At 41.9% G+C, this 12,459-nt stretch overlaps 1 protein-coding gene across 14 annotated transcripts in view; it reads right to left on the bottom strand.

The window, feature by feature from the left end:
• The window catches only part of nbeaa (neurobeachin a), a 182,982-nt gene extending 173,125 nt beyond the window's left edge, over positions 1-9,857 (bottom strand). For 10 of the 14 annotated variants that reach the window (XM_058412229.1, XM_058412231.1, XM_058412238.1 and 7 more), the window contains exon 1: positions 9,316-9,856. In XM_058412229.1, the coding sequence (XP_058268212.1) occupies positions 9,316-9,537 (222 nt within the window). In that variant the 5' untranslated portion in view covers positions 9,538-9,856. Of the gene's footprint in view, positions 1-9,315 lie in introns of all 14 variants that reach the window. The other 4 variants (XM_058412232.1, XM_058412237.1, XM_058412239.1 and 1 more) reach the window with 1 other exon arrangement.
• Positions 9,858-12,459: the final 2,602 nt, after the last annotated feature.

Below are 12,459 nucleotides of genomic sequence, written 5' to 3'. Positions count from 1 at the left end.
AACTTTCTTACCATCTGCCTCCATTTCTTTACCATCTGCTTTCTTGTTTTTTCCCCCCACCATTTCATCAGCAGCAACTAGTGTACCTATAAGTCTAATCAACCACATTTCTTTGTATTTTATTAATATTGTATTCATTTGTGTAAAAATGGGATGAATTAAACATTTTTAAATTAAAATGCTTGCTCAATGAGAAACCCAGAGATGACAGCAGTGAGGAAAAACTCCCTGAGTGGATACTAGGAGTGCCACAATACGGTACGACCTCCAGGGTTCAATATGTGTATGTGAACTGCGCTTTTTCGGTTTTTCCTTAAAATAATAATAACCATGCGTTTTATTACTCTCTGAACCGCCTGTTTGTGTTTGCCTGTACTGTATGTCTACGCGCTCAGACAGACACGCCTCCCCGTGAGTAAATATCCAATCAGTGAGCGTTAAAGTTAGGGGCGGTAACCATGCTTGCGATGCTGGTGTCAGATTTCACAATCTAACTCTGAAGAGCGGTGAAGTGAGACAAATACAAGGATGCAGTGCTGTCTTTCAGATCTGTGGTGTGGGAAATTCGGATTTATTGTTGACTATGATGCCGATGAAACAAAAATGCTAAACAAAATAATGACTGTGTTTAAGCACTGTTACACACGAGTTACCCAATGACATGGAAATACTTCCAACAAGACCACACATCTGCAGCTCCATCACCCCGCGATATCACTGTGTGGAAGCAGGATGGCAGAGCAGGTAACTGATTCCTTCCAGCATTCATACCAACCGGTTCCGAGAGACACAAAAAATAATAATAATATAATAATTGCTAAAGATTTGCAGCAGTTTTCTGTGATCGGTGATGTGGGCTTTCGGCAACTTAGAAAAGTGCTCGAACCACGATACACAATACTGACACGTCCTTTTTTCCCGACCTCTACGAAAAAACGCGCAAAAAAAATCGAAACCGAATCGGCTAAAGCAAAGTCTTGCCCTAATAACAGATAGTTGGACCTCGCGGGTAACAGAGAGTTATCTCACCATTACTGTTCATTACATAGCGGATTGGGGAAAAAAGAGCGCCGTACTCCAAACCCGTCTCCTGTAATAAAGTCATACAAGCACTAATTTTTATATCTTCAGTACACTATGAATGTGTACAAGTTGATTTTTGCATTTAAGTAAAATAAAGAGAATAGCAAATAAAACCATTTTTTTTCTTCTTAACATACTTACTGTTCCTGTCACCTAAGCAAAGAATAATGGAAAAAAAAAACAACTTTAATTTGCCAAGCCATCCAAAATGAACCGAACACCGTGGGTAAAAAAACGTGGTATGTATTGAACTGTGGGTTAACTGTATTGTTGCATCCCTAGTGGATACACTATATTGCCAAAAGTTTTGGGACACACCTCCAAAATCACTGAATTCGTGTGTTGGGCTTGGCCCCGGAGTTCCAGTGAAAGGAACTCTTAATGCTTCAGCATACCAAGACATTTTGGACATTTTCATGCTCCCAACTTCGTGGGAACAGTTTGGGGATGACCCCTTCCTGTTCCAACATGACTGCACACCAGTGCACAAAGCAAGGTCCATAAAGACATGGATGAGTGAGTCTGGTGTGGAGGAACTTGACTGGCCTGCACAGAGTCCTGACCTCAACCCAACAGAACACGTTTGGGATGGATTAGAGCGGAGACTGAGAGCCAGGCCTTCTCGTTCAACATCAGTGTCTGACCTCACAAATGCGCTTCTGGAAGAATGGTCAAAAATTCCCATAAACACACTCCTAAACCTTGTAGAAAGCGTTCCCAGAAAACTTGAAGCTGTTATAGCTGCAAAGGGCGGGCCAACTCCATATTACATTCATGTGCACATAAAGGCAGACATCCCAAAACCTTTGGCAATATAGTGTATGAGGAAGAAACCTTGAGAGGATCCAGACTCAAACAGGAAGCCATCTTCATCTTGGTGACAGCAGAGTGCACATTTACAATTAATATACTTTCTATTACTGTCTATTATACGGTCAAAAAAATTGCAGTTGCAAAATGAGGAAATTCAATCTAGTTTTAACATGAAGTTCATGGTCATTGGTCACTGATGGAGTTTTCAGTCCAAAACTGCTCCAGTCCTAAAGCCTTTAATATGATTTCTGTGTGGAATCATTCACAGAAATTTCATGTGTCTCAATAGATTTTTAAACTGTAATCAGTGCAGTAAATGATATTATGCTGAATAGTAGTTGTTTTTCTTTTTCCCAGAAACCTCCAACCTCCAACTACTACTCCTAAATTCAGAGCCGGTCTTAATCAATAGCACTGGTAATAAAATAGTTTTTTAATTACTATCATTAATTCATGGACTTAAGTCTCACAAAAATTCTCAATTTTAGTCTGGATGTATAAAAGGTATTCAGGCAAGTGTGATTTCCAAGTTTACTGACCAGATGCTTGATACCAATAGCTCTGATATCTTCACCAGTTTCTCAGTAGTCATGTCAAAGATTTAACCCGGAAGTACAAAGTCTCCGACATCTGATCTGCTCGCTGTCCTTACGCCAAAAAGACCATTGTTTCATAAATGATTTATTGCAAAACCTGACTAAGATGGAGCTCAGAAGCATGGATCATCTGCCTGTCGCTAGCTAATGAAGGAAGGTGTCTGGTCAATAATAAAGAATGACAACAATCTGTCTCTTGATGGCTCATCTGTACTGAAACGTCTCCTCTTAACCAAAGCCGCTGCTTTAAGAGCTTTAAGAAATTGATGAGAGTATATAGTGAGGAGGCATGATTATCAAATTCTGACAATCAATACAGATTATGTGCAGGTTCGATTTCCTAAAGAAATCAGGAAAGCGCAGCATGAAATGAAGAGCATCAGAGTGGTTGTGGAACATTGTGCTGCTTCTGGTGTAAAGTGGTGCAGAGATTTACCTTCAGAAATAAAAGATCACTCCAGCTTTCTTCTCAATTGTATTAGCTATTGACATATCCAGGCACAAGCTGTTTAAGGCCATAATGGATTGATTATATCGTTTAAATTTTGCTATTTTATTTGGATAACACTTTTGTTCTTGCCTTTTTCCAAGTGATGCAGATTCTTCCTGTTTCAGGAGTGTCAGAGTGACACATTAGAGCAAAATGTTATTGCTAATGGTTACAATCCCTCCCTCTGACCACAGACAATCAAAAAGATAGACAGACAGACAGACAAAGACAGGTAGACAGTCAGACAGATAGACAGTCTGATAGTGAGACAGAGGGATGGACAGACAGATAGATAGTGAGACAGTCAGACAGACAGATGGACAGTCAGACAGAAAGACAGACAATCAGACAGATAGACAGTCAGACAGATAGTAGGACAGAAACAGATGGACAGTCAGTCAGACATACAGACAGTCAGACAGATAGAAAGACAGACAGATAGACAGTGAGACAGAAATACACAGACAATTACTCTTTGATTATGGGACTAGGATTTCACGAGGAGCTCACAGCTATACCAGACTGAAAGCCTAAAAGTGTAAAGCAGATCATTCAGAGATCAGAGGTAAAGCAAATCCCACCATGCACCACAAAAACCAGGAAGCATCGATGCTCACTATGATCTTTTACTGGAAATGAAGTCATATTTCCTGAAGCCTCTCAACCGGGTGATAAACTCTCAGCAACTTGCTCTACAAATGGAAGCATCTTCTTGTTGTAGCTCTTAAATGATTACATACTTTATTTAACGTTTGAGTCTAATGTCTTTAAAAAATATATAAATGTAAAAGATGTTGGTTTTGTGTGCTGCTGATGAATGCCAGTGTAGACATCAGTGCCCCGTGTGCCAGGATCCTCACCAGCGCCCTGATTGGTAAACACGATACACTGAGCTACAGAACTATGGAGCTGATTGTCAATCACAGTGAGATGTTTATACATAAACAATGAAACCACATCCAGTAAAGAGCTAAAAAAACAATGTATTAAGTTACAAAAACAAAAAGCCTCATTTGGAAAACTGACTTCCGGTCTGGAATGCTAGTTTGTGTTTGGATGTGCCTACTAGAGCCTGGAGGCTGGGCTTCATGAAAATGGGTGGAAGCTTGTTCTGCATCACACCCCTCTGTACAGGGGTATTTTCCACTAACAGTACACCCTGTCCTGTTTCACTCCATACTTCTTTACTGTGCATGTCATCATTGTATCACTTCATCTGAATAACATTCAGTCTCTTTATTCATATGATTGACGTTTTTAGCTAGCTAGATTCGACTGGGAGCAAGTTGCTGCATGAAAACATTAAGAGATTTATTTTTTGCTGATATGGCTGACTACAGGATTTTGCTTCTTTGCTCAAAATCAGAAGCTTATTTAATCAATATACCAGTTAACACACAAATCCAGGAATTTCCTAATGCTAGAGAAATGAATGACGTGCAGAAAAACCATTCTTGAAAGATTCTTGTCATCTTTACTGTTACATGTCTCAGTCATATACACCAGAACATGCTCCTGTTCACTTAAGCCATAACTGGAATCACTGTGAGAATGGCTCATTTCTAGATTTTCTACATTTCATTGATTGCTGTGAGTAAGCCATTATTTTTCTCCTCCTCTTTGTTAAGCACCGTAAGAAATGTTCTATTTGAAGAAAAATGCACAGCTTTGTTTATTAAAGCACAAAAGCCATGTGTAGAGCATTTCAGTGAAACTGCAGGCCAGCAGGAAGTGTGTCACTGCCATAAACGAAACCCATGCAGTATGTTTAGTTCTGTTGATGACGTGTTGAAGATGAAGACTGAGTGAAAGCATGACGAAAGAACTGATCAGCTGTTTCAGCCTGTGTTTGGCTTGCTCTGTGCTGTTTTACACGCTGCTGTACCGTCTCTCTGCTGCATTTCTCCAATGTCTGAGACAGGTTTGTGCTGAGTGTGTGATCTCCAGCCTCTACTCCTGACCTTGGCGGGTTTGCAAAGCAGCAATGGAACTAATGAGCCGTTGTCGTGGAGAGACACAGAGAGAGAGAGAGAGAGAGAGAGAGAGAGAGCGAGACAGAGAGACAGACAGAGACAGACAGAGAGTAAGTTGGGGGGGAGGTAGAGAGAGAGAGAGAGAGAGAGAGAGATGCACAATGAATGAGAAACACAGAGAGAAAGAGAGGGTGTTACTGGGAGAGATGGACACGATGTGTCCCTGGTGTACTGCCAAACCACACAGCCGTGGGTTATGAAGCACAATTCAAGCATCATTTGACAAAAAAATGAATTTGCTTCATTGCTTTCTTCTTTGTTATGCGCATCATTAAAACGAAGGTGGGCTATGAAAAAAAAAAAACACGACTATTCCATGGATTAAGTCACTGTTGGCTTTGCTGATGCGGCTGGAAAAAAAATACAACAGCTGACAACAGTTGGTAAGGTGGGAAGTGAGTGCCGTGGTCCCATGGCTCCATTTCCATGGCAACAATGATGCTCTGGTAATGGCAGGAGAGTTTTAAACATCAAGCCCACAGTAGCTGTGTGTGTGCGTGTGTGTGTGTGTGTGTGTGTAGAGAGAGAGAGAGAGAGAGAGAGAGAGAGAGAGAGAGAGGGAAAGGGAAAGGTAATGGCTACAAAAACATGATGCTTGTTTAACATTTAGTAACCTTTTGCGTGCATGTGGCGAGTGTTTCTTACACTGGTCCACTTACATGTTCGGTTTAATTTGGCCGGAGGAATAAATAAGAGAAGGCACTCATTTACTGAAACATCTGTGCTGTTGAGATTTGCTGCATTCCCAAAAGGACTTACTGCGTTATCAATTGCAATAAAACGTCTAAAGCCATGTGGCTTTAAGCTGCCCTTATGGACAGGTTTCTGTGAGGAATAATTGTGTTACATGGCCACAAGGACAAGGTGCTTAATCATGTTCGCCTTTATGAAGCCTGTGAATCTAAAGCAGCTAATTTCCCCACAAACACAGGTCCTAACAGAACCTAATCAAAGATGATCTCCTGTACTATTCACATCCATTCCGCTTCCTTGGCAGTGAGACTGAACATCTGCCGCAGCACTTGCTTCATTCAGAGCTTACGTAGCAACTTGTCAATTTACATATATATGATACACACCTTACAGTGTAACACACTCCTTACAGTGTAAATGCAGACGCTACACTCCCCTCGGGAAATTTACTATTTAGTTCAACCATAAACGCATGCCATCAATCCATCCGTCAGCAGGACGCTTGTTAGGCGGCATAGGGAAACACTAATGTGACTAATATCTTAGAGCTAGGAGGCATTTTTACAGTCTCGTCAGAACACATTTCATTCTTTTTATACAGCGACGAACGTAAGCGCAAAATGTCCTTTTAACTACTGCATTCATTTGTGTGTCCAAATAATAAATTGACCTTCACCTAGTAAAGTGTTTCAGGCACAATGTGCAGCATATTTAAGAATAAAAAAGAAAAGTTTGGACTCCAGCGTTTCAGGATGAGTTCATCTGAGTGTGAACAGTGGGACACTGCCGCTGCTGCTGCCAAGACTACAATAGCAACTATGTCAGCTCCACTGGGGGTTACCCGAACAGCAGCAGGCCAGAGCTCACATGACCTACTCGACTACACGGAAAATCCAGAAAGGAGAATAATCGCTTGAATCGCACTGGATTTGTTTTAGGTGGGGTAATTATTTCCAAAGTATCTCTGGGATTTTGATGTGAATCTGTCCTGTTTCCAGACTGCGTGTGAAGGTGTCTGGAAAGCCGTATTTCACATTCACCTGCATAATATATTTCCAAGTAATACACACACTGAGAAAATTGACATGTTGATAGAGATTCCATTATGTCCTGTGGAAAAAAGGAAGGTTTGCATGTTTTTTTTTTTTTCCTTCATTACTGTAGTACTGGTGAACTTAAAAAGAAGAACAATAAAATATACATGAATTCCTGCTACATGTGGCCTACATACAGGTTACGGTCATGTGACAAATGAAGAGGCAACTTGCGCAGCCTAAAACACATGCTTTTCATAAAGGTCAAGTCTATCAGCTTGTATTAAAAGTGAGATGCATGGAGTCTGCATGGAATTTACCTACATTGTGAAGACACTCCCTTTCCTGTGATTTATACAGAGATCTCTCATATCTACCATAACTCCTACAGACGTCCTCCAGCACCATAAGCGACATAACAGACATATATCCATAAATCTGACCCAGACTCAAAAGTACTCATGAGCAGAATTAGATTGCAGGGAAATATATACGTATTTATTTCATAATGTAATGTGAAACAGAAATATTAAATCAAATTTATAGATCAGCGAACAGATTCCTGGCACAACAACGTAAATCTCAAAGGAGACTGCTATTTAAACTGTCTCACAACGCATGTTCTTCTATGGCTTCCTCTTAATAAGATCATTCCTCACCTCAAGGTGAGTCACTTGTCTACGAGATAAGGAAGGATTAATATCCCTGAGCTACAGTTGAGGACATCACTTGACTTCAGGGATTCACAGCAGGACAACATGTGTCCTGAAACATGCATTCTGCCTCTCGTGGGCCCAGAGGACATACATAGAGCACAATGTGGCTCACAAAGTAGGTCTGAGTCTCAGAAAAGCATAGAACTGACCAAAGCTGCTGCAAGTTGACACACTCACATGACCATGTGTGAAAGCAAGCTATAGTGTAAGCTTAAACGAGTCTAATCTACAATGCATTCACTTGTTCTGTGTAACTACTTTCGCTGAATGGTACAGGCTCCTGTGGTTAAGCCTCTGCGGAGAAGCCTATTAATTAGCCGATCGCCTCATCTGCTCCTCGAAATGGCAGTTCGGATCAATCGATGGACTACAAGCTGCGGTTTCAGCCGAGGCTGCATAATGCATGAGGTCTAGCCCACCTACAAGCGCTCCGTCCTGCCTTCCTGACGTTTCTCCACCTCTTTCTCAAACCCCTGAGATACGCATCGGTACTCCCAATCATGCCCATCCTTCTCTTCCTCCTCCCCTGATCTGTCCTCCACAGCCCCATCCTTTCAGTCCAGGTTTCCGAGCGCGACGCCACTGCAGCAACCCCCCTCCTCCTTCCTCCTTCTTCCTCCTCCTCCTCCTCCTCCACCTGCTTCCACATGCTGTCCTGGCGGATTCATGCGCACTGAGAGCGCTGCAGCATCCACAACAGAGAATTACTCAGGCCAAATTTATGAGATCTGCCTGGTCCTTACTCATTTCCTTCTTAGATGAAGATCAAACACGTGACGCCATCAATTAAAGCCCGACTTGCCCTCGTTTCTGCACGTGACTGTGGAGCTTCACGCACAATTTCACACAAGACACTTCTCCTCCAACACAGCAGGCCTGGTTAAGGCCTCTTAGTGTAGTTTCACTCATGTAGTTGAAGCGATATCACGGATCCTAGCAGCTAAGCAGAGCTCGTGTTAATCACGCATTCAGAAAACCGGTGTTAATGCGCCTTATGGGCTGTTTCATAACAAGTAGTCACACAAACCCTGCTTTAATCCCTGCTGTGTGGCCAGGCTCCTAATATCCAGCCTTACAAGCTCCAATTGCTTTCTCTAACCATTCAGCAGTTTTTAAAGATCAGGGTAGAATATGTGCCAGAGATCCCTGTGTGCAAATAAAGCAGCACGACAGCAGCCGCCTTCACGCCTCCTCCATATTAATGAATTCGTCCCTACTGCCCTAATAACATCACAGCAGCCCATCAAGTACATTTTCCATTCATAAACATAAAACAGCTCTGAAACCATCGGAGGTTTACTGTGGGCCTGTTTACTGCTTCAGCACCGAGAGGAGAAACAAAAGCACGCGCAGACAGAAGATATTTGGCAAGTCATTGTTACCAGCCAGAGCAGAACGCTACCCGATCTGTGTCTGAATAACAATGTCTAAACGCAGCACACACACACACACACTTCACATTATAATAATCTGGAAATTAAAATGAGCGACCTGATCCAATTAGAGCATTCTTTGTACTCCAATAATAATAATAATAATAATAATAATAATAATAATAATAATAATAATAATTATTATTATAATGGCTGCAATCTCGATGCGATCGCGCTGTCAACAAAAGGCAGCGAGGCCCTGGGCAATTCCTCTAGGGAATGCATTCTGACAATACTGTGGGTTTTATTTGGACAGGGTTTGAGTTTAGAGCTTTGGTGCACCTGATTTAGCTCTAAATGACATCATCTCACAGCAGCAGCATCATTCAGCACCGCGAGGCCAGAGCGCGGGGAATAACACACAGATGGGGATGGGGGCTTAGAGCCATTGTGGACCGATGATGAAGCTTTCTCCTTCACTCACCAGATTCAGCACGGTCTCGACGATGTCCCGGTTGCTGACCTCGCCGACCTGGATGAGGCCGATCAGCACGGCGAACTTCATGCGGATGTTGCGGATCGGAACCGTCGGGTTGATGACGCCAGCCGGCAGAACCACGGAGCCTGAGCCGGACACCATCGCGTCCCCGCCGCCCGTGGCTTCTCGCTCCGCCAGCGGCGCCGTAAGCGGCTTCTCGCTCGCCATTTCCAGCCCAAATCCCGAAAATAAGGAGCGGCCGCCTCGGCTCTCACCTGTTTCGCGTCACCGACTGGCTTTGCAACCGCATGAAAATTGAATTAGCGAAATAGAACAACAGAAACCGCTAAGCAAATTACACCGATGTGGACCGCTGATGTTTAATCCCGTCTATCCTTTTCTGGGAAGCATACGAGCACCGAAAGCGTACGTTTCTCTGCGTTTACTGAAACGGTCCAGTCACGCTGCTTCACTCTCTGTCCTTCTTGATCTGAAAGCCCAGTGAAACGATGCGGTCTCCGGCTGTGTGGTCCTGCTCAGGACGCCATGTTCACGCCCCCTGGCTGCGGTAGCGAGCACTACGCATGCGCAGTAGCGGCCTGATCAGTGGGAAGTGGCTCAATCCCAAATATATCACTCCCTATATAAAGCGCTCTACCTAGGCCACGAAATAATTGATTGTTACACTCTATGCAGTGCACTATGTGACAAAAAATAGAAACAATTTGAGGTGGAGCCCATAAAGGTGGGGACCACGAAGGAGCACGTGCGATATCTGATATTAATAGTAACCTAAGAATAGACAAATGATAACAGGCTCCTGGTGACGAATGTGATGAAATCTTTTATAATGAGTTTAAAATAATTACATGAGATTATTATTAATAGTCTCTCTTTCTCCGACACTGATCTGAATCATACAGACATAGACACACACACTCGTGTCCGAAACTGAAAGACGGTGTACATCGGGGACACTTACAGGTCACGTCTGTATCACGTGGGTCGGTCCAGACATTAACCTGTATGTTGGAAACGTGCAGTATCTGAAGCTTTAACTAGAACCCATTCTGATCGTTTGTGGACGTGAAAAATATTCAAATCATGAACGTCTTGTTATGGACTATGAACAAGCTGAAAATATGTGAACATTTTGAATCAAGACATCTCCAAAATCTCGTCCCCTGTCTGGACCAATGACATCAGTTTTTTTTAAACAATGTTGTGGAATTTATTTAATAAAAGTTTTATATTTAATTATGTGTTATTAAATATAGCACACACACACACACACACACACACATACACACACTATTGATGATTCTTTAACAGACAATTTTTTGCATAAATAACAGAGCACAACTAAACATGGAGTCCTCAATTACTCAGTTGTCATCTCACCTGGAATTATCTTAACCTCTTCTGATATCCCGAAAAACAAGCTGAAATCACGTTTATCATAAACATTCACATTAATCTCTCTTGTTATGTATGTGAGGTGAATGCAGTCACAGCGTCTGATGAAAAGGAACCTTATTGTCGGTCTTGACTTGATTGATCACTGCTCTCACTTACATCTAATCACAGATTAACTCAGACAGTTTTGTTTTGTTAGCTAAACGTCCCATTTATTAATTACATTATAATATTTTTTTAAATATTAAAACTTTGCATGCACATCTTTTATAAATTGACAACTGGCATTTTGATAATTTGCATGGATCAGTTGCATTGCAACTGTATCCATTAGGCTCATGTCTATTTCACTATGGAATGTAATCTAGATCTTGATTAAAGCATGACATTCAACGTATGTGGAAGACACATAGCAAACAAGCTTGCAGTTTAGTGTCTAACAAGAGATTCTGAGACATTCTTTCGTCCAGCCTATGTCTAAGCTCCTAGAAAGCCAAGGGCAAAGACCAATCATGTGTCTGCTACATCTGCATTAAACATCATAAAGAAGCAGTGTCCAGTTCAGACTTCCCCTGCACTGCCTGCACAGTGATGCCACTTCATCACTTCTTATAGCCTGGTTCCTCCTCGTATTCCATTTCTGGTCTGACCAGAACCAATAATTGAACCATGATGGCTTCAGCAGGATCCAGAACTGAATCTAAATTAGTCTCTACTAGATAAAACAACAAATATCTCTGGAAGGCTCCAGACAGGTTATGATAACTGCCCTCTATATAGCTGTTGCCTGGATTGGACTTCATGCCAACATGCACGTCATAATACCCAGTGTGCTCTTCCAAATGGCACCAATCATGAAAGATTTTACCGTGGCAGTCCACTAGGTCAGGACGCACTGGCAATGACATGCCTCACTGTCTACTGCATGCAATTCCATTTCTTCTGATGATTCTGACCACAATTTACAGAATTAGGCAATCAGACTACAGAGCCCATCTTGTTGCCCAGAACTGAGCTTTCTTCTCAAATAGAGCTATTGTTCCAAGTAAATGATGTAAGACTGATTAGGCACTCCTAGCCAAGATACTTATTAACCAACCAGGTAAGGCAAATAACCAACAGAATAGCAATAACCTTCGATCTGCACTCATTAGAATTTTTCTAGCATCTTCAGCAGGCTAAAAACACGCTCAAAGCTCTGCCTCAGATTCTAAATTCCTCCGATTAATTCCTCCCACTGATCCCATGCTAAAGTGAATAGCAAAAGACAGGTCCATTTTATCCAACACACATCACAGATCTGAGTACAGGTGTAAGTGGATAAACATGAATCTAATTCCTATTATTGTGGGGCAAACACTTCAAATGACTGTCGTAAAATGGTGGTATAGGTTTAAAGGAGATAAGACTCATACTCATAAAAAAGTAATATGTTCTTTACTAGAAAATACATTGGCCTTTAGCTGGCACTTTTAAGCACCTACATTCCCCTCTGAAACTATTGGTCCTGCAAGGCAAATTCAATTGCTTGTGCTATAACCAAAGCTATTTGGGTGTGAGATCAAAAAATGGATATGAGAAGAGATTATAAGATTTCAACTTTTATATCCTGGCATTTATATCTAGATGCGTTCAACAACATACAGCATCTAACAATTTGTATCAGACCACCCAATTTTTAGGTGAGCAAAAGTACTGAGACAGAGTCTTTGTCACAGCTTCATTCGGTTGCTC

This window comes from Hemibagrus wyckioides, linkage group LG16 (assembly GCF_019097595.1).
Source record: "Hemibagrus wyckioides isolate EC202008001 linkage group LG16, SWU_Hwy_1.0, whole genome shotgun sequence".
Classification (NCBI taxonomy): Eukaryota; Metazoa; Chordata; class Actinopteri; order Siluriformes; family Bagridae; genus Hemibagrus; species Hemibagrus wyckioides.
This window is presented reverse-complemented; position numbering and strand designations above follow the sequence as displayed.